The 21,636-nt window shown below is 47.3% G+C and overlaps 1 protein-coding gene across 9 annotated transcripts in view; it reads left to right on the forward strand.

Moving 5' to 3' along the window:
• Positions 1 to 21,636, forward strand: part of NF1 (neurofibromin 1) — a 3,279,657-nt gene that overhangs the window by 904,683 nt on the left and 2,353,338 nt on the right. For all 9 annotated transcript variants that reach the window (XM_069614617.1, XM_069614618.1, XM_069614621.1 and 6 more), the window contains exon 14: positions 10,909 to 11,013. In XM_069614617.1, coding sequence (XP_069470718.1) covers positions 10,909 to 11,013 — 105 coding nt within the window. The remainder of the gene's footprint in view (positions 1 to 10,908; positions 11,014 to 21,636) is intronic.

Consider the following 21,636-nt stretch of genomic DNA (forward strand, 5'->3'; position numbering starts at 1 on the left):
GATTGGGCCTCTCTGCTTCTTGCGTGTTGTATTGATATATGTCCCGTTTCTTGTTTCTTGAGTCTTATGTGGATTCTTCCCCCGGGTTCGGGTCTCACTGTTTTGGTATTCAGTTTGCCTGGGGGTCTGTCCCTCGATGGGCTGTGAGGCCCCCCCCCCCCTTGGTTTGATTTAGCGGTAGTAGGGAGGGGCTTCCTCCTTGTTTCTATCCCTTCGGGGGGGGTGCCTTCTGGGAGAGACCGTGTCTGTTTCTTTGGGGGAAAAGGGGGAGCGCCGGGTTCCTATTTTCAGTCCCTTTTAGTTTCGGGGGGGGTGGAGGCACCCCTCGCCTCTTGCCCCGGAGTACTGGGGCGGCTTCGCTGTCCGTGTCTGGGGGGGCGGCACCCTCCCCGCTTGTCCCCGGCTCTCCCCCCCCCCCCCGCCTCGTACCTGGTTTTGTGGCTCCGGAAGGACTGCTCGTTCAGCTGTTCCCCGCTGCTCGCTTTTGGAATCTTATCTCCCGCGCCGGTCAGGCGTGCGGCTTCTCTCGCCTGGTCGTCCTCTTCTTCCGTGCGGCCTCTCCCCCGTCCAGTCCTCCTCTCGCCTGGGGCTGTTGTGTCTCCGGAATCTGCCTGCTTCGCTCCTCCAGCGTCTCGTCGGGGCGGGGTCCTCTACCTGGGCCCTCGTCTCTCCGCTGGGACTCTCTCCGGAGGAGGTCCGGGTGCTGTTCCGAGGGTGCCACACGCTTCGGCGGGCTCAGGATCTCTGCTCTGTCGGGGCCTCGGCGGGAAGGCTGTCCCGGGCCGGGTCCTGAGTTCCACTCCGTCGCTTCCGAGGTGAACGCTTCGGAGGCGATTCTCTCCTTCTCCTCCTCCCGTGGAAGGTAGGCGCGTCTTGGTGGGCTCGGCGTCTGCTTTATTTTGTTTTTGTCGCGGCCCGAGCTGCGGGACGGAGCTACGCTCACGCACGTCTGCCCAGCTCGGCCGCCATCTTGGAATCTCCAGGATCTTCAACTTTACAACAAGATACTTGCTGCTGCATTTCCAGCCTTCTTGCATCAAAGGAAGCAGTGCAGGACCTGGTTCTTCATCCCTGGAAGGTCACATATTGCTGCCTGTCCATGGTGACTCCGGTTACAATCCATCTTCTTCGGATCCTAGAGTTGTCATGAGGTCACCTGAATCGCAGAAGCCTTCATCTTTTCTTTGTTTGGGTATTCCGATGGAAGGAGCTTAAACCGATTGGCAAGCACTATGACCGACTGAAATTAATCTTGTCGAAAGTGTCCTCTGCACCAGTAACCCATGGGCCTTCCTGGACAGGACAAAGCACAGAAGACTGTGTCCCCAACAGATTCAGGAATATGAGCAGTGATCTCTGCAGAAGTGTGTGTCTGTGTGTCTTTGTGTGCGTGTCTGTTTTTCTACATATCTCCACCCCCCCCCCTTCTCCACTTTCGCATAAGGTTAGGTCTTTAAGAGGGATCTAGATTAAATCCAAGGATACAGGACGGTACGCTGTGCTATGGAGCCTCGTCAGTAAATACCCTGGGATGTGGAGTTTGTGATACCATTGGCAGTACTCAGACATCGATTGTGAACACTATCTGAGAGATAATGCCATCATTTCAAAGACCTACAAGGAAACCTATCTGCTTTCCATCCTCTTGTTCAATATGAAACCCAGACACAGGCAATAGATGTCCCAATGCATTGGATAAAAGTATACTGAACATTGGGAAATAAATGAGAAACTATAGAGAAATCTTCATTCCGTTTTAAACAAAGAAGAAAATTACTCTAGTATCTCTCCTGAAGAACCACGGTTTTTTAAACTGTGGGGAAACACGTGTTGAGAGAAACACATTTAAATATAAGGAATGAAAGCTGAAAACTAAAAAAATGTGAGTTGTTTGAAAATATAATTTTGGAACCAGTGAATAACAAGGAATGCAAGATGAAAATGTAAAACTCTGAGTTGTATGCAAGTTAGTACAACTTTGAAATAATCTGTTAACTTTACAAGGAAAAAGTTAATTTGAAACCAAGAGCTGCATGAATGTTGCAACTGAAGAAAAATGTGAATGTGATTTGCATGAAAATCAATGTAATCAAGAAAGAAAAAGGTCAATTTTGCAATGAAAATGTGAGCAAAGACACACTAAAGAATACATAATTTTTCATTATAAATAATAATTGGCATCTATAACGTTTTTACCAGAAGCTTAACCCATTATCGTGTTTTTTTAGGAGAAAATCAAGGCTTTAAACTACTCTTCCCTAGCTTTGGTCAGTGGAGGCCCAGTCAAGGAATCCTTTGGAGATCTATCCCAGTGACTGGAATTGAGTAGGCTTATTACCTGAACTTTACCATTAAATCTCTTAATAAAACTACCTTTACTTGCTTAGTTTGTATTTTAAAGGCCTAATAAATCATTGTATATTTTTGTACTTGCATGTCGAAATTGAATTATTGGCGGTGGTCTGTGTGGACTCATTGTAGCCCTAGACTACTCATGGCCCACCTGAGACTAAGCCTTACCTTGATTGAGTTTGGTTAGTCCTCATTGTCTCCTTGTTCACATTAATAAGGTGACCTCCCACAATCCACACCAAGGGTTGATTTTGAAAATCCATCCTAACACATTTCACTTCTAAATGCAGTTTATCACTTTTACAAGAAATTGTATGTGTAGCATAAATAAGTAGTTTAGTTTATTTGTAGTGCGTACCAAGACCTGAGGCATCTGGGCGCTTGGCTTACAAGTTGCATAATTACATTTTCAAAGATACATATATACAATTCAATGGACAGGATAATAGCGGATTACGAAAATACAGAAATTTAACATTAGCATAGTAGTGAGGAAGTACGAAAGCCAAAGGGGAGTGAGTTCCAGCTTTTCACTGCTAGGACAGGGAAGCTGATTCATCCTGCTCTTTGTAAGTTGAATCGGGGTATCTTAATGCAGTGGGTCTGAGCAGTTCTGGTTGGACGAGCTGGTATATTGCGTGTGAAACTGTTGGACAAGTATTGGGGTGCCAAGTTGGCGAGACATTTATGAGTGACAAACATGGTTTTGAGCGCGATCATTTTGCTTGACAGCTAGCCAATTCAAATTACCCCTGGTTTCTGAGATATGTTGTGATCTGGGGATATTTAAAGCTGACCTGATGGCATTATTTTATGACTTGCATCTTATTTATGTTCCGTTGAGTGGTGCCTAGACAAAGTGCTTTACAATAGTCGAGTTTGGAGACGACTAAGGCTCTAGCTATACTGATGCAATTAGCCGGTGTTATGAATGATATGCAGGCAGTGATGAGTTTGCAGGTGTAGGCAGAGGAGGACGCAATGGCATTAGTTTGTCTTGTTAGTGCTAAAGCCAAGTCGATGTAAATGCCTAGGATTTTTACATCGTTAGAGATTTTGATAATATTTTCGTCAATGTTGAAAGAAGAAAATTGTTCATCTAATTTGTTCAGTTTAGCAGGTGACCCAAGGATGAGCAACTCTTGTTTTATCGTCATTAAGACAGAGTCCATTCTTAGCCATCCAGGCTTGTATAATGAGGTAGATATTAGTGTTTTACTGTATGCGTCAGTCACCTGTGATGGGGATGAGTATTTGGGTGTCATCAGCGTAATTTGTATAGGTGATAACCCAATAGTCAATGTCATCAAAAAGGGGCTTAGTGAACACATTGTACAGTGTTGGTGAAACACAAGACCCTTGCGGAACACCGCATGTGACCGTTGTTGGTTCTGCGGAGGCTGATGGTGCAAAGACCCTCATAGATCTATTATTGAGGAATTACTGGATCCAAGCATTGGCTTCATCTGAGAAATGTATGGCAGATGATAGATGGTTACAAAGGAATTTATGATTCACAAGATCAAATGCGGCAGACCGGTCAAGTAGAAGGAGCAGGACCAGTTTGCCTTTGTCTTTGAGGGCTTGAATTTGGGTCTTGAGGTCAATCGGCGCTGTTTCCCATGTCTGGGTCTAAATCCTGATTGTCTGAGACCGAGAAGATTGTTGGATTCCAGGTAATGTGGGATCTGCAGGTAAGCTGCTCGGTCCAGAATTAACAAAGGGTACTGTGGTGATGGGTCTATAATTTGAGGGATTATTTGGGTCGAGGGATGGCTTTTTTTTTTTTTTAGAAGTGGAAGTACCCAGGCATCTTTTAGGTCATTAGGGACAGTGCTAGATTTGAATGAAGCATTAATGAAGGCAGTAAGCTCCTTCACGGCCTCTTTAATGATATGAGCAGGGCAAGTGTCTCCCTGGCAATTAGACAGATTTAATTTCATAATGATGATCACCTCTTTGATGGAGATGGGGGAGAAGTTGAACTGGGTATGTGTGTTCCTGCCTAGAGTATTGGAAATGGGCGTGGCTGAGGTGTTGGAAATGTGGAGTTTTTTTCAATTCAATTTTACTCTGAAGCATTGTGATTTTATCTTGTAGTGCACTCTGAATGTTGGTACACCACGAAATTTCTTTGGTGCAGGTATCCGGTGGTGGGGCGGGAGATTCAAGCTCTTTCAAAATGTTGAAAAGTTCCTTGAGTTGGCCTTGGTGATGCAGTCGCTATAATTTTCTTTTTTGGCTTGGACAATGACTTCTTTGTAATTGAGGGAAGCCAGAGAGAAGTTATCCTTGATGGCTGTTGAAGGGATGCTTTTCCAGAGAGCTTCCAAATTTCTTTTAAATTTCCTTAGCGATCTAAGGTGAGGGGTGTACCATGTATTAAGGTGCTCCTGTGGTTTAGATTTGCTCCGTTTTAATGGTGCATTCAAATTAATGGCGTTCAGTAAAGTGCTGTTATAGAGGTCAATTAAGGCAGTTTTTTATATTGCGTTTGTTTCTGGTATTCATAGGAGGGGCCAGGATCTGTTGGTTCGAGTGTATACCTTCTTTTATGATGGAGATAAGGTGATGGTCTGACCATGTACAAGGTGTATTGGACAGGATGTTTGATGCAGTGGAGGTTGGCTAACCAATCAAGGGTTCTGCCTTTATTGTGAGTTGGTTCACTTATTTGGTGTAGGAATCCTAATTCGGTAATACCGTCGGCTATGACCGAGGCTTTTAGATCTTTGGGGTCCTGATAGCCCAGATTAAGGTCACCCAGAAGGATGACTTGAGATTTAAGTTTAGTGTTGGCCGATAAGAGGAGCAAGATATCATCTTCTAATGTGGTAGTAGGGCCTGGGGGACAGTAAATGAGGTGTATGGTGATGGTGCTGAATGGTGAGGTAGGTCATTTAATGGATAATAATTCTGCAGAAGGCATAGTTTGATTGGCCATGATTCTTAAACCAAGTGTGGTTTTATAGATGAAGGCAACACCCCCACCTTTTGAAAGGTTGGAATCTCGGTCATGTCGGATGAGGGAGTATTTGTCAGGAATAGCAAGGGCAAGAGAAGGTCCTGATGCGGCATGGAGCCATGTCTCTAATTGCTATATAGTCGAGGTACTCTGATGATATGAAATCGGCAATATCTAGTGCATGCGCTGGCAGAGAAATTCCTGTAATTTAATCAGCATGGTGTATTGGATAATGGTGTAAAAGTCACTTGGCTTAATCTAGGCTAAGGTGTGATGCGACTAGACAATTCTTTTGGAGGTGGCATGGTTGGCAATGGTAATGGGGTTACTAGAGAACAAGGCTGTGGGAGTCCTTGTAGGGGTGTGAGGGACTGGGCTATATCTTGAGATCTTGTTTGAAGGCAAGGTGGTAGGAAGCCAAATGGTATGATGTCTTTAGTAGCTATTGATATACATGGTGGTACAAATCCTGTGGGTGGTATAAGGTTTGATGATGGCAAGCTTAATGCCATAGATAAGCAGATGCGTGGCGTTCTAGGAATGGGGCTAAGGTCCATGGTAGGTAGCAATAAGAGAATAGTCCTAGTAATCGGTAAGGTTGATAGGTACATGATTGTGAGGCAGATTATGGTGAGGGCTGTAGCAGGGAATAGCGCATGCATGGCTACGCACTTTCTGTAATACACTAGGGTCAGTAGAAATGAAGGGGCTTGGTCAAGTAGAGTCCGCATGAAGACTAAGAAACAGGCTGTAGGAACGAGGCAGTTTAAGCTATTGTGGACTGAGGAACAATAGGTTGAGGAACAGTGCTAGAGAGATTCCATTTGTGTCTGGCAGGGGAGCAAATCATACAGTACAATTATGAACCATAGAGTACAAGTGACTATATATAGCAGGTATAGATAACATGACACAGATCAGGATGCACTTGGCAAAAACATTACAAGTAAAGCGACAATGCGTTGCAGGAACACTCATGAAGTGTGAACAGCAAAATACAATGGGCAGATGCGTGTGTACGACTAAGGGAGCTAGTCACTCAGTGATTATTCTGTTCCGTAAAGGTGACCTTTGCAGGAAGGTATTCGTTAAAGCTAATAAAAGCTAGGGATCAGTGCTCACAAACTAGCAATCCTAGTATACAAACATAAGAGGCATATTACAGGTTATATTCTGTATGGCGTGCTTGGCACTGGATGCAACTTACTGCGGGTGAAGAAGCTAACCTCATAAAATGATAGATTGAGCGCAGTGCTGTATAAGACAGATGAAATGACAGTTGTAATGTCGGGTGTGTAAGAACGCGATGGCAAACTGGCAAAAAGTCAGGTAACAAGGTGCAATGTCTATGGCGGCGTTGGCTGACAGTAGGGCGTGCGCATATGGAGATGGGAGGGATTTTTTGCTTACCCTGCAGTAGGATTTTGTCACTGGATGCAAGTTGGGTGTACGTGTGGGGCCCCTCTGACCCGTTGTGGCTCGGACAGGCCCAGGCAGGATTTAGCCTTAAGTCTAGGGCCTGCTTCCACTTTCCGGTTCCATCAACAGACCTATAAGGGCATTGTGAAGGTTGCTAGGCAACCAAATGTATACAAAAAGCAGTCAGAGTTGCGGCGACCATCTTGGGGATCTTGAAGAAAGAAGGTGTTGTGTGGACACAGTGTTAATTTAAGAACTAATAGGTTTAGTATAAAAAAGCAAGCAAACACCATACAAAACCTTAAGATTAAGGTTCTATCCTTAAGTCCTTCCCTAGCCAGAAAGGAAAGTGCCTGTTGCCCTTAGAGTTATAGGTCCCAATAAATGTGTTTTCAGTAAGCTAGGAGTCTCTTTAGGAAGATTGCAGAAGTGTTGGGTTGAGCCAACAAGTGGCAGCAAATATTTCTAAGTTAAGGCAAAGCAAGAGGAAAGTCTTAAAGACTTCTCCCAGTCCAGTAACCTTAGGGGAGACCCAGGAGAGGATACTAGGCCAGAACACGATCGTTCGAGACTAGGCAAGGAAATGGGTCTAGGACCTTTCGCCCATAGAATCCTATAGAAATGGGAGAACCAACCCGTCTCTGGTGCTCTGATGAACTTGGGGACCACTGCAGGAATTCGTGGTATCGCTGTGCCTTCTGGCTCCGTTGGACGAAGCCCGGGAGTCGTGGGTGCAGAGATCACTTAAGGCATCAGGTTATTGTCTCCCTATTCATGGGTCCGTGCTCTGGTGGATGGGATTCTGCAACCGTTGCAGCGATGTCACACAGGATGACGTCTAGCTAGCCTACAGGATAGTTCTATGACCCATCTGAGTGCTTGAAGATCCAGCTGCTGCAAGCAGAGTTCGGGACGGGTTGTTGTCAATGTTCCAGGTGTTGAAAGCATTGATTAAGGTCTTCAGGAGATCTGTAGAGAGGTGGAGCTTTGCTATGCAAGTGAAGGAGCTTGTGAATTATTGGGTCCCTTAGCTGGCTGATATTTGACTGTTTGAGGTCTGATTCAGACTAGCAGGTAAGAGAAGTCAATCCAGAGTCTATATGAGCACCAGGGATAGCGTATACTAGTGTTGCTAGAGTATTTGCTCCTCCACATTATACTATGTTATACCACCTATATTCATTGACTTTTGAGTTCAGCACCATACATGTGCATGTAGACACTGGGGACACTTGGACCCGACGGTGAGGGTGATCCTTCTTGAAAGTATGTATCTCTGGTGGTTGGGGTCAGGGTGGTGGAGGCGAGGAGCACCGCCCCCTCACTAACTGTGACCTGAGCAGCAACACAAGGGGGAAATGTGTTATTTACTATGAAGAACAAGTCCCTGGGGTGAGGGCTACACGCCAATTGGTTTATTTACATTTTTTATATTTGTTCACAGTAATGGAGCCCCCACTGTTGATTTGCGGAATACTGGAGGTTGGTGGAATACGCAGCATTTAACCCACCGGAAGGCTGGGTCGTGACAAATCATTAGTTGACCCGTAGAGCCGAAACTATAGTTGGCAACTGTTGACTGCAATACATGCGATAACTGAAAAGATGTTATTGATACATGTTTTGTGTATTGTAATTCAGTTTATGTAGGTGTTATGGTCTCCACGTAGTTCAGAGTAGTGGCACACAGTATTAGTCAAATCGGTGCCAGGTGAGAACTGGCTGTACTACGCACTCCTATTTTATGGTTTGTAGTAATGTTCCTTTTGCTTTGTATCTGAGTAGAGAGTGCTAAGTGTTTGACCCGTGGGGTTGGATTTCGGATTTATGCTTTGAGATTTGGTTGTGTGGTGGGTGGGGTATGTGCGATGTGCAGAATTACTTGTCTCTGCTGGTTCAATTTATGATTTAACATGTAAAAAAAGTGAATGCGTTTTGATTTACATTACATTAGTCTTTGGCCCAGGAATTTTGTTCTACGCTGACATTGTCAATATTGTTGTTTCGAAGATGCACATTTTGTTGGCCAGGACTCCACTCTTTTTGTGCTATTTCTTGATTGCCAGGCCGTAAACAAAATTGTGGGTGTACCTCATTTTTTGTGTGATAGTGCAAGTGAAGGAAAGCTGCTGGTGATCTTTCAACGATAGTTCCTGGTGTTCAGCGGGCTGCTCTCCTTTGTAGGGGACTTGGCTCCAATGATGATCTGAGGAATGGCTGCCGGAGTGCTCTTTTTATTCAGGGTCCAGGTTGGGGTTACCCCCAGCCCACCAATGGCAAGGATCTGCACCATTCAAATTGGCAGGGGCTGTCTAATCTTGGACATCCTCTAGCCACTGCCTCTGTCCAGCAGCATACACATCTGGCTTGGATGCAAACTGGGTCCAGAAAGACCCAGCCCCCAACATCAGACCACACATACAGACTGACACTTTGCCCGTAAAAGTAGCAGTTCTCCCTGGGAATGGGCTCATCATATATGGAATATCAGCTGCTCCAGAGCAGTTAGATGGTCAATCTCAAACTGGTCACTTACCTATGGGACAATTGCATTTAGGAAAGGCTTGGACTATGTAGGCTTGCTTGACTAGGTTTTGGTGTGCCTTGTAACTATAACTGTCCGACATCTTTTCCCACCACATGAACCTGTGTAACATTGTGTTCCATAACTAACTTGAATCTAACGTGCAAAGATTCCCAATTGAAAGACCAATGTATTAGTGTATATGTATATATAGACTTACTTGTACTACAGTACCCATAGCTTTTTGTACATGTGTTAATTAAAAAAAGGACTGCTTTGAAAATGATCTGTGTGGACAGTCCCCTGTGTATGTGAGGTTTACTTCACACCAGTCTAACCCTTACTGCTCAGTCACACCACCATAGGGAGTTTGGTTAGACTTTGTGTAAACCCACAAAGTTTGGCTTCCCCGAACCTTGTACCCGTAGAGGTTTTGAAAACCCCCCTAACACTGTTTGACTGCTAAGGTATTGTTGGAACTGTCCTCCTATCTGAAATAATCCTTGGTTGCATTGCAATTACTTTATCAAGGCCTAACTACACAACGATTTGCAGTGGCCCCCATTTAGTAACTGGGCGTCACTTAAAAAAAGAAATTGTACTGAGCAAGGTAAATGCAACAAGCTTTCTCTGTTTACTTTGTGTGGTCCACTTATAAATGAATATGGATGTCTGCATAATAATGATGTATCGTTGTCTGATGTTTTTTCAAAGCTTGGATTGTGAATCTCAACATAGAATTGTTTGCCAGTTGGCTTTACCTCTCTGATGCAATGTTTTTTTTCTGTAGGCTTTCTATGAGCAATTTTTAGATTATTCAAGGTGCTCCAACTGATCTATGAGCGAAGGTCGCTCACAAAATGACTTTGCAGAGGGCTGCCAGCCAAAGGCGAGGTGGGGGGGTGTGGTCTCTTCCCTGCACATCTGTCCCACTCTGAGGCGCCCTACTGCAACATTGTTCTCCATCCCATCCCTTCCATGGTCTGTACTTGACTGTCTCCTCTCTTCCTGGTCCTGTGCATCTTCGTAGTCTTTTAGGCAGCATGCCTGACTATTGCGAGTCAGTCTTTTTATGGTGTGCCTTTGTACATTATGCTTCCCTCCGCTGACTACAGACAGCAGACTTCCCCAACAGCCATACTAAATAGCCACACATCAACAACTGTGACTAATGTTACAACTGTAATGCCAATTGGGTTTAAATACCACGTGTAACTTGCTTTTTGCCCACAGTGCGATTGAATGGATACATTCAAGATGTTTTTCTACGTCCCCTCTTAATCCACAGCCGCCCCACTGCCTAGTGCTATATGCATTAGCTTCCCACTGCCGACGACAGAAATACTGTGAATAAAGCTTTGAGAAACAAATTACTGAAATACATCTTTTTAGGTTGAATCTATCCAATACTAAGGGACAATATGGCCACCTGTTATGTTTCAAATGAACTGTTTTGAGGCATTTTATGATTTTATTCCAAACGCATTCACTTTTCTAAGTAACTAGCATGTTCTTTTTTTCTTGTAGCACTTCACCAAATTCATCTTGTACCAAAAAGTGGCCAAGGCTGGTAGAGGTGTGTTTAAAATTTGATTTGTTGTTTTTCTGGCTAATCTTCATAACTTGTTTTATATTTCTTATCTTTCAGAATCCTGGAAAGGCAGGTTCTGATAGTACCACTGAATTGATCACTGGATTAATGCAGCTTGTACCACACTCAACTATGCCAGAAATAGCAGAAGAAGCAATGGAGGTAAATAGCATATGAAATTTTATTTTTAATCGGTTTGTTCTTAAATTTATATTGTCCCTAATGTGCTGCTAGACATCTTCAACATTTGCATTTCTGCATGCCCTTTATGAAACGGTGAAGGCAAAAGTCTCTTATCTGGTACTGCGCTTGCCACACCAGCTGACTAACACTTTCACTGCCTTAGCATGCATGCGCGCGGTTATGTATTTTTGTGTGTGTGTGTGTGTGTATATTTCTGATGCTTGTGAATCTGCTTAGACTCACATGCTGTGCATATACTCCGACATCTAGTGGTAATCGCAGAGTATTGCATCTTGTCTTTCGAGGATCGAAAGGGGACGTCAACATGGGCGTGCCTGTAACACTATCCCTAACGTGACGTGTAGTGTACCCAAAATCCCTCGCACTTCGAGGTCACTCATTTTTTTTCCGCCCAGCTGGCAGTTCACCTTATGCGGAGCTCTTGCAAATTGAAAAAGGATATTCTTTTCCACGACCTCCGGTCGTGTATATCGACGGCTAGTTCTCCGGTTGACGCTGTTGACCGCGTGGCTGGGCCTTCTGGCCGGCCTATTAGTAGGGAGAGTGGGGTCCGGGGATTTTCCATTTTTTTTTTTTTTTTTTTTTTCAAGAATGTATTTCCTTCTCCCCTCTCTGCCCCTCTGGTTTTGCCGTCGCTATAAACCTGAGCTATGGACAGGACACCCTTTACATTTTGCCCTTCTTGTAAAGGCAAGTACCCCTGGAAGGACTCTCATTGGCGGTGCAATAAGTGTCTCCCTCGATCACCACGAGGGAGCTTGTCGGTCTTGTGAGCTCTTGCGTCCTAAGATGATCAAGAAGCGTCAAGTTAAACGGTGGGTGGCCTACGCCATGATGTAGGCCCAGGGAAGCTCCCCTGCCGCCACAGGTGCCGAGAGTGACGAGGAGTTAAGTGGCGGCCGTGGCTCCAGTACGGATGCCATCAGCCTTTCATCGGAGCGATCGCGCTCCGATCCAACCGTCCTCGGCCGGTAGGACGATGGTTTTGCTAAGGGGAGTGTACATCCCGGCGATGGGGATGCACCCACTACTCATAAAGGCAAGTACACAACCCCCAGTACCGCCTCGATGCATTGATCTGGGCGGTCTAAGGCGCCAAAGGGTACGCCAAGCTCCTCAACGGCACCCGCCGATCTACACTGTTGGCAGCCCTCCCCGCAACCACGTAAACTGAATGCGTCCGGGCACTAGACAAACAAGGGCGCCAGCACCAAAAGTCACAAGGCCGTCGAGACGCCTCTTAAGAGCGTGCTGACGCATAAGGTTCTGGCAATGACGAAATCTACGGTGAAGCCGTCTGAACAGCCAAAACCCCTCTCGGAGACACCGAACATCCGCGAGCATCTCGCAAAGATTGTTTCGGCGACCAAAAAGACTAAGGACAGATCAAAAGACATGTCCACACATCGGGGAAAGGCAGGAGGACTATGCTGAAAGCCCCCAGCCTCCATCAAAAACTCTCTGTCAAATCCTGACATTCTAAGCAGGTAGATCCCCAGGAGGAGCCCTTTTCCCCTCTTTACCCCTCTGGCTCCTCTTTATGGACCAGGGATAGGTTTGAGGCGTGTATGAATAGGCTTGCAAAGTTTGTGGACTGCTCAGAAAAGTTGACCACGCCCGAGAGGCCTAGTGAGGAGGACCTTTACCCCACAGTGTCTAAATTCCAGAGGACCTCCTGCCCACTTCATGAGGAGGTCTTTGACCTGACTGATCAGGAAGATGTTCCTCATGACCTCTATTTACAAGAAGATGATCCCTTTGAGGATCCCACTGATCAGGCCGCAGATTGGGGAGATGAGCCACCGGTCGTTAACCCACCATGGTTATCACCTACTAATACCCCAGATCCTGACACAATATACATGGATCCTCCCGCCCACCTCTGCAACGTGCATCTCCCATAGATGACCAGATGGCATTTAATGCCATTCTGAGGAAAGCAGCCAGACATTTTCAAATAGCCACGCAAGAAGCGGTACAAGACTCTAACTTTGTGGAGGATATTCTAAAGGAGAAGCCACCTGCCAGTAAGGCTATCCCTTTGCTAAACTCAATTAAATGGCACATCACCCTTTCTGTACTGACACCTTCACAGATGAGGGCTTTGAACCCACGGATGGAGAAACTTTTTCATCCCTCCACTACAGACCCTCTCTATATTTGGGGACATGCCACCCCGGACTCCCTCGTGGTCACTACAACAAGACAGCAGGGGTACCCTTATCCAAGGAGGAGGCACCGTCGGACAAGGACTGTAAGAAACAGTATGCCCTAGGAAGGCGTGTCACTACTTCGGCACCGTATTCCACCAGGATTGCCAACAATACCGTGCTGTTGGCCAGCTGTTGCGATGTACAGTGAAACCTGCTACAGGAGGGCCTGCAGGAGGTCCCAGAACCAGTACGTTCATGTCTGCTCACGATTGTGTCAGAGGGTAGACAAGTAAATCATAATATCCTTAAGAACACCCTAGATGCTGCAGAGACAACAGGGAGAACACTGGCCCAAGGTACCCTTTTGAAGAGGCACGCCTGGTTAAAGAACTCGGGGTTCAAGCCGGAGACACAAGCGCCTCTCATCAACAAACCGGTGGAGGAGTCTAACCTGTTTGGCAAAGCTGTAGATGAGGTGCTGGAAACTGCGAAAAAATAGCATAAGACTTTGAAATCTTTAAATCGGATCACTCAAAGGCCCTTTCAGCAGCGAGGTGGGAGTTCTCGCCGCTCCTTTTGCAGACAGTCCTACTCTTGTTCCCATCATAGTACTCGACGAATCTGTACAAAAGTTTGCAAAAAAGATTTTAGACCCAGAATTGAATGGATTTGCAAAGTTTGGTGGGATTTTGTCAAGAGGGGGCACAATCTGAGGCGGGGTCTCAAAACATTTAGATGGCTTATAACTTCTCCAGCATGGATTCACATGCTCATGAATATTCCCCGTCATTAGGCTGGGAATTATTGGTAAAAGAAAAACTCAGTTTCATTTCTGAACTGTCTTTCTCCTAACAACCAATCACTGAGCTCAGGTCCTACTGCCCCCAGATAATGACTGCCCTCTACCTAAGCCCCTGCTCTGGCAGCCATCTTCAGATTTTTACCACACGTTCAAGTATTGGGAGTCCCCGTGCTTTGCTCTTCAAACTTTTGCTGTGTTTTTTGCCTTTTTTGAGAGTTAAACTCTTTTTTCGGTCAATCGAGCCCATGTGCTCCATCGAGCATCCTTCTGACTAACGGGGACCTGTTTTTCTGGTTTTTCAATGCCCCTCAAGTGCTCTTTTCATCGAGTGTTCTTCTTGGAGGCCTCCAGAAGATTCTTCAGGACTACATCGCGTGGATCATGTCGGATGAAAAGGACAACCCTTCCTTCTTCAAGCTGTGCTCCGACTACGGTTTGCGGAATGTATAAATGGACGACAGACATTCCCAGTGCCTGTATTGCCTGCACCTGACGCACAAGGAGGAAGATTGTGCTTTTTGCCGTGGCTTCTCGAACCGCAAGTTGAGGGACCGACATCAACAGTTGGAAGTGTGGCTGCAGGCCAAGGCCTCTGTACCGGGTGGTACCCAGGGGCATGCCTCTCCCGGATCCAGAAAAGCTGAGCATTGTTCTAAGTCCTTTGAGGGTGCCCAACGCAAGGCCAAGCACTGCGAGTCTGCTTCCGTTGGGGTCGCTGCTGCTGCAGGTCCTGCGACGGTCAAGGCGTGCCCATCATCTCCATCCATGTCAATCTCCAGTCAACGCTTTGGTTCCTCATCCAAGAGAAAGTCTGATAACTCGGGTAAGCTCCGGGAGATCCCGGAGAAGACCAGACAGGCGAAGGCCAAGCAGGGTACGGTGTCCAGCCTACCCATGGCAGAGAAGCCCAAAGGAGCCAAAGGGTCCGATCCGGCCCTTAAGGAGAAGGCCAAACAGGACAAGACCTCTGATTCTGCCTTGAAGAAGGCCAAGCGAGACAAAGGCCCAGGCCCCTCTGTGAAGGCGCAGGTGCACCAGGCGAAAGCTTCACCCTCCTTTGAAGTGGTGGTGGCGTCGCTTTCAAGGGCCATAGGAGCGGACCTGCAGGGTGCTCGGCAACGGCAAGAGTGACCCTTCCTCCCAAGAGGGAGGCTTCGAATATGCCCACTGATAAGACGCTGGGCTCAACGTCTTCTGCTTCATCCACCCCTCCGGACAGCAAGCGGAAGAAATTGGACTTGATGCGGTAGGAAGTTTATCTACTCTGCGGTGACCACGATCAAGGCTGCCAGCGCCCTCTCCATCGTAGCTGGGTATGACCGGGAGCTGTGGTTTAAGCTAGCTCCGCTCCTGGACTTCCTCCCTGACGACAAGCGGGTTCAGGCCTCGGTACTCTTACGTCCCGTCCCCTTTCCCCCATACTGTGTGAGCGTCCCTTCCAAGGGATGGGAGACGGAACCTTTTTTCACCAGAAAAAACCTTCTTCCCCTTTTAAAATTAGAGGTGCAGTCCAGGGAGCATGCGCTGCCCTGACTCGGCCCTCCGGCGCCGCACCCAGGAGCACATTCTAGATCTACTGTTTGAGGAGGGGGGACGAGGAGCTGGACATAAAGAAAAACAGCTCACAAACTGCAAAGTCTTCATCCATCCTTACAAAGACCACGCCCCAAATCGTACACCCAATCTCAGCAGCGCTCGGAAAGGGGTTGTACATATTGACGGTTCCGCGGCTAGGAACGCAGATCCAGGCAGCTTGATCGCTCGCCGTCTCAGAGCCGGTGCAAGCAACAAAAGGGGAATGGGGGGGGGGGGGGGGAGTAAGGGCTTTTTCTAGTCCACCTCCTCAGCGACAGCCTCCAGGGGAAAGAAAGCATGACACGCCCCTTCGGGTCCACGTGTCTCCGGTGGGGTGCAGGCTTGCTTTCCATGCACATTTCTGGTGCCAGAATTTCGTGGACCCCTGGATCCTCTCCGTAGTATCCACCGGGTACTGCCTTCCTATCCCAGCCTCTCCCCTCCGCTCCCACAGGTTGGGACAGCAAGTCTTTTGGCAGAGGTCCAGTCGCTCGTAGAGAGCAAGGCAGTGGAGGAAATCCCAGCCTCCCAGTGAGGTTTTGGCTTTTACTCCAGGATTTTCGCCATTCAGAAGAAGCAGGTGGGCCTAAGAGTTGTGCTGGACCTTTCCACACTCAACCTTTCCCTACCACTGCAAAAATTCAAGATGGTTACGCCAGCTTTTATAGCAGAGACATTGGACAAGGGAGACTAGATGTGCTCCCTGGATCTGAAGGACGCGTACCTGCACGTCCCGATTTGGCAGCCCCATAGTTCTTCCCTATGGTTCAGGATCATGGGCTACCATTTTCAATACAAGGTCCTTCTTTATGGCCTCAACTCAGCCCCCAGGGTCTTTACCAGACTCATGAATGCCGTAGCGGCCCTCCTCAGAGCAAAGGGTCTCCACATCTACCCATACCTCGATGACTGGCTTGCCAGGGCTACTTCTCCGGAAGCGGTTCACCACTCTTCCCATGCCCTTATGAACACACTATACGGTCTGGGCTTCTCGCTCAATCTCAAGAAGGCGCAGCTGCAGCCCACGCAGACTCTGACCTTCCTGGGCCTCATCTGGGACACATGCTCAGAGAAGGCCTTCCTGTCGGAGGACAAAATCTCGGCCATCAAGGGGGCCACCGCCCACTTCCTCAGCAGAGAGGTGACCTCGGCATGGTGGTACCAACATCTCCTGGGTCCACTTGCAGCGGTCCTATTAGCCGTTCCGCACACACGACTAAGGATGAGGAGGATTCAGCTGCACTTCACGGCCTCATGGAACCAGGAGATGGGGGTCTCAATCCGAAATCATTAACGTCCCTCCATCTCTCCACCCGGACCTAACATGGTGGTCCAAGGACTCCAATCTACGGACGGCCAAGCCCTTTCGGCTGCCCTCCCCGCAGGCCACCATCACCACAGACTCCTCGCTCGAGGGCTGGGGAGCCACCCTGGACAGCCTCTCAGTTCACGGCACCTGGACTTGACAGGAGCAGGAATACCACATCAGTTGGTTGGAGCTGAACGCCATCTGGCTAGCGCTCGGTGCATTCCCACCGCTTTTCAGGGGCTTGCCCGAGACAGATCTGGTACCTGGACCTTCTCAGCATGAACCGACAGTTAAGCTGCCAGATCTTCTCCCGAGGGAAGGAGGCGTCATTCTTCACCATGACCCGGTGTCTCTGCACCTGAAGGACTGGCTCCTGCAGTATTAAGAGTTCACTGGCTACGATCTTCCGGCGGACTGCCAAGGCCAGGGCGTCATCTACCTTAAATTGCTACAGACACAAATGGAAGCGCTTTGCGATTTGGGGCTGTTCTCAGAAGATAAACCGTCTGCGAGTCACAGCCCCTCAAGTACGTCAGTCTTCACTGTCATTGGCTAAATCGGGAATGGCTCATGCCTCCATTAAAGTACATCTGCCGGCTATCTCCCGCTACAACAGATCTCCAGGACGGTGTTCCCTGTGGTAGCACTGTCTAGTTAAGGAGTTCATCAAGGGACTGTTCCGCTCGTTCCCGCTGGTGAAGGCCCCGGCCTCGGCATGGGAACTCAACGTGGTGCTGACTAGGCTCATGGGGGCCCCATTCAAACCTATGCGTTCAGCTCCGCTCAAGTTTGTCGTGGAAGACAGCTTTCCTCATGGCCATCACATCTGCAAGACGAGTAGGTGAGATCCAGGCCCTGTCATGCAAGCGGCTTTACTTGACTTTTCACGAAACGAGGGTGGTGCTGCGGACAGACCCCTACTTCATGCCCAAGTTTCCATTGGAATTCCACCTCAACCAACCCTTGGTGTTAACTGTGTTTTTTCTGACGCCTTTGTCGTCGCCGGCTGAGAGGACTTTGCACTCGCTGGATGTGGCTCGAGCACTCAAGTTTTACATGGCCCGCACAAAGAATTTCCCAAAAACTTCTCAACTTTTTGTGAACTTTGAACCATGGGCAGTGAACTGGAGAATTCTCATTTTATGGCTAATTTCCCTCACCTAGTGAGTCCCCCAACAGCTTTGCTGGACTTCTGGAGTTTATTTTTTCACTTTGTAAGAGTGTGAGCTTTTCCCCCACTCTTACCCATGCTTTGCCATGTGTCTTTTACCTGTTTTTTTGTGATTGCGAACTCAGGAGTACGCCACTTCAGTAATCCCCTTCTTTTGTGTGTTACACAGCACCTTCAGTGCAGTGACACAGGGTTGTCTTTTAGACTTCCCACCGACTCCATTTCTGGGGCCGACTACCGTCCCCCAGAAAAGGGTAAAGTTGCCATTAACTTTACTTAGTCATTTAACCACAGATCCAGTACACCACATGTTACATGGAGTACTGGAAAGGGTTACTCCATATCCCTTTTTATCTGTACCTCCTAGAGCATTTTTTCGCTCTTTTAACATTTAGACTTGGCTGGTGGCAGTGGTATCTACCCTAACTTTTCTACCGCTATTATATTAGATAAACGTGGTATTGTTTAAGGCTATTATATTAGCCTTGAGCTTAAACCCGCTTGACGAAATACTTTTTCTTTTGGCTCCGGTCAGGTTTATTCGCCATTTGTTTTTGTTAAAGTCCTTCTTGTGTTTTACTTTGCGTGGCAAACCAGGTTTGCCTTCTTTGTTCACCGTCTTTTGGCGAGCTTCTGCTCAGAAGCCCTCCTCCAGGCGCCTTGGTATCTAGGTGGGCTGAATGTAAGGGAGGGGTGTAGTCACCCCTGTACAGGGTATCCTAGGAAACCCAAGTCGCACTTTGCCATGATTGGCTGAGGTGGTTGTCCGGGCCGGACAACCCCCCTGCTGCGTGATTGACAGCCAGGCTGTGTGAATGGGGGATTTTCGCATAAATGGTAGGTCTCTTGGGCTAGAAGTCAGTCGCCACTGGAACTACAAGGAACCGAAGAGAAGTGGAGAAGAAGACGGCTGCTGCAACTACCTCGTCCCGGTGAAGCCCTGCTGCAGTCCTGAGCTATCTACCCTTCGACGATCAGAGAAGATCCAATCCGGAGTCGTCTTCCCTTGAGCTTGGTGGGGATAACCAGCTCCTCTTCCACAGTCAGAGGATCCTCTTCTTCGTGGAAATCGCTGCAAACACTGCTGTAGTGGTCCGGATAGCCATCCGAAGAGCCTCTCCTGTTTTTAATGAGCGCACCTTTTATTCATTGTCGCTGCTGCCGGCTTCATCCCTGTGTGGTGCAGACCCCTCCAGACGTCCTCCTTCGCACCGAAGCTCCAGGAACCGTGGGTCTGCAGGAAACCAACAGGAACAACTGCCAGGGCACCCGCTTCTCCATTAAATTAAGGTACTGTGTTCTGCTTGAGGAATTAGGGTGAATCCCTTTTCTTCATCTCCAAGGCTTGCCCTTGTCTTCCCTCCTTATAACTTTTGCTTCCTCTGTTGACAATAGCTAAGTACTCCTGGCAACGTTGAATCTCGAACTGTCCGACTCTGTGATCCTCGACAACAGGAACCCGGTTTCACTTGACACTGGCTCCAGCCTATTGACTCTTGAAATTCTGTCAAATAGTGTTCTCTGATTCTGTCTGCCTTGACAAAAGTATTGCCTATGATTTTTGCCCCCAACTCTCTCTGGTTAACCCAGGTGCTAAGTGTGTTTTGCCCTGGTAACAGTTCTTGCCGCGGATATGCTTTTCTTTAGTAAGACTGAATTGTCATTACTGTCAAAAAGTGATTCCAAGTGTATTCCCGGTAACGTCTTTAGTTTCGCAACACCTGTCCGTTAAAACACAGGATACTTACCTTGAGTTAGAGTGTACCAAAGTGAATTGGTTGGTTGTACTATATTTTACGTGGGGTTTTGAATTAATGGAAGTGTTGTGTTTATAACATATGGTTTAAAAATAAATGTACTTATATTTTTCTACCTGAAACCTTGAGTCAGTGTTTGCGTGAGTCTCAGTAATTGTGGTCCCTTTGTGTAATCTCTGCTACTGCTCATATACTCTTGAGATAAGCCTGGCTGCTCCGCTACTGCTACCACTTTAACATAGTAGTACAGGCTTGTATCAGAGGTAAAACTTGTACTGCCACCTGTAGTCTTAATTGTGTGTAGTGGTCCCTATGGGCACTGCACAGGATTCTACCTAACGGGCAGGCCCTGTCTAAGGCTTCCATTTCCAGGTGACTATCCGGCTGGATCACACACTCACTGGTTGGCCCACCGCCGCTGCCTGGGCATCTGAGAGCCCATTCCACCAGAGCGATCACTGCTACAACGGCGTTCCTGTCTGGTGTGCCCCTGCTGGACATCTGCAAGGCTGATACATGTAGGTCGAAGCACATCTTCACAAAATTCTACTGCGTCGACAGGTATTCCAGGGAGGAGTCCAGAGTCAGCCAAGCAGTGCTGTGCAACCTGTTCGCTTGAAGGTGAACCTGGTGAGGAGGTAAGAGATTGCTTCTCTTGAGCCTTGCTACTTCCTGTGGTTGTGCATGTGTGCACTTCAATGTATTCTTTATTCATGAGCATGTGAATCCATGCCAGACCCCATGCTGGAGAAGGAACAAGTTACTTACCTGGAACTGTTGTTCTCCAGCATGGGTCTGGCATGGATTCACATGCAAACCCTCCCGCTTACGCCTCTGCAGCTCTTCTCTTGGTCATACTGCCACTTATCGTGCTACCAAATCTGAAGATGGCTGCCAGAGGAGAGGCTTAGGTAGAGGGCAGTCATTGGCTGGGGGCAGTATGACCCAGAGCTCGGTGGTTGGTTGTTAGGAGAAATACAGTTCAGAAATTAAACTGAGGATTCCCTGCCTGAAGGCGGGGAATATTCATGAGCATGTGAATCCATGCCAGACCCATGCTGGAGAACAACAGTTGCAGGTAAGTAACTTGTCCTTTGTTGCCATTTGACGAATGGGCACACATTTGCAGAAAGATTACAGACACCTTGAATGTATGTGCAAAGTCTGAATGGATTGTGTCAAGTGGGGGCTGAGTTATATGACTATTTAATGTACATACATTATGACACTCTTCAAAAAATAAAACTTGGGCGGATTTGCAGCAAACTTGTGCAAGGAGCATTGGCAAGGACCTGAATGCGTGGTTTTGAAAATGTGTCCGTGTTTTATTTTTTGGAAAGTGTCAAAATATAAGTACAAAAAATAGTGATATACCTTTGGTGACTGAGGTATATAGCCTATGGCCATGGGCAGTGGCTAGATTGTCTGACTTTGGGGAAATGTTTTTCATCTGTATAGGTTTGAATGGGGGAAATATTCTGCTTGTCACTACATCCCGAAGTGCTGGACAGGATTGCAGCAAACATTTGCGAGGAGCATCAGCAAGGACCTCAAAGCATGGTTTTGCAAATCTGTCTGATTTTTATTTTTTCTAAAGGGTCCAAATATAAGTACAAAAAACTGTTAAATAACTTTGGTGCCCGGGCAATGACTAATGTGTACTCTGATTTGCTTAATGGTGCATGCGGCATGGCCAAAACCTTAGGTTCGTAAGGGAGAAAAAATCTGCTTGTGGCTGCAGCCTAAAGTGCTGGACCGGATTGAAGCAAGGTTGCACAAGGATGCTTTTTGAAATCTGTCCTGTTTATGTTTTT

Source organism: Ambystoma mexicanum, chromosome 9, assembly GCF_040938575.1.
Source record: "Ambystoma mexicanum isolate Mex_15411 chromosome 9, UKY_AmexF1_1, whole genome shotgun sequence".
In the NCBI taxonomy this organism is placed as follows: Eukaryota; Metazoa; Chordata; class Amphibia; order Caudata; family Ambystomatidae; genus Ambystoma; species Ambystoma mexicanum.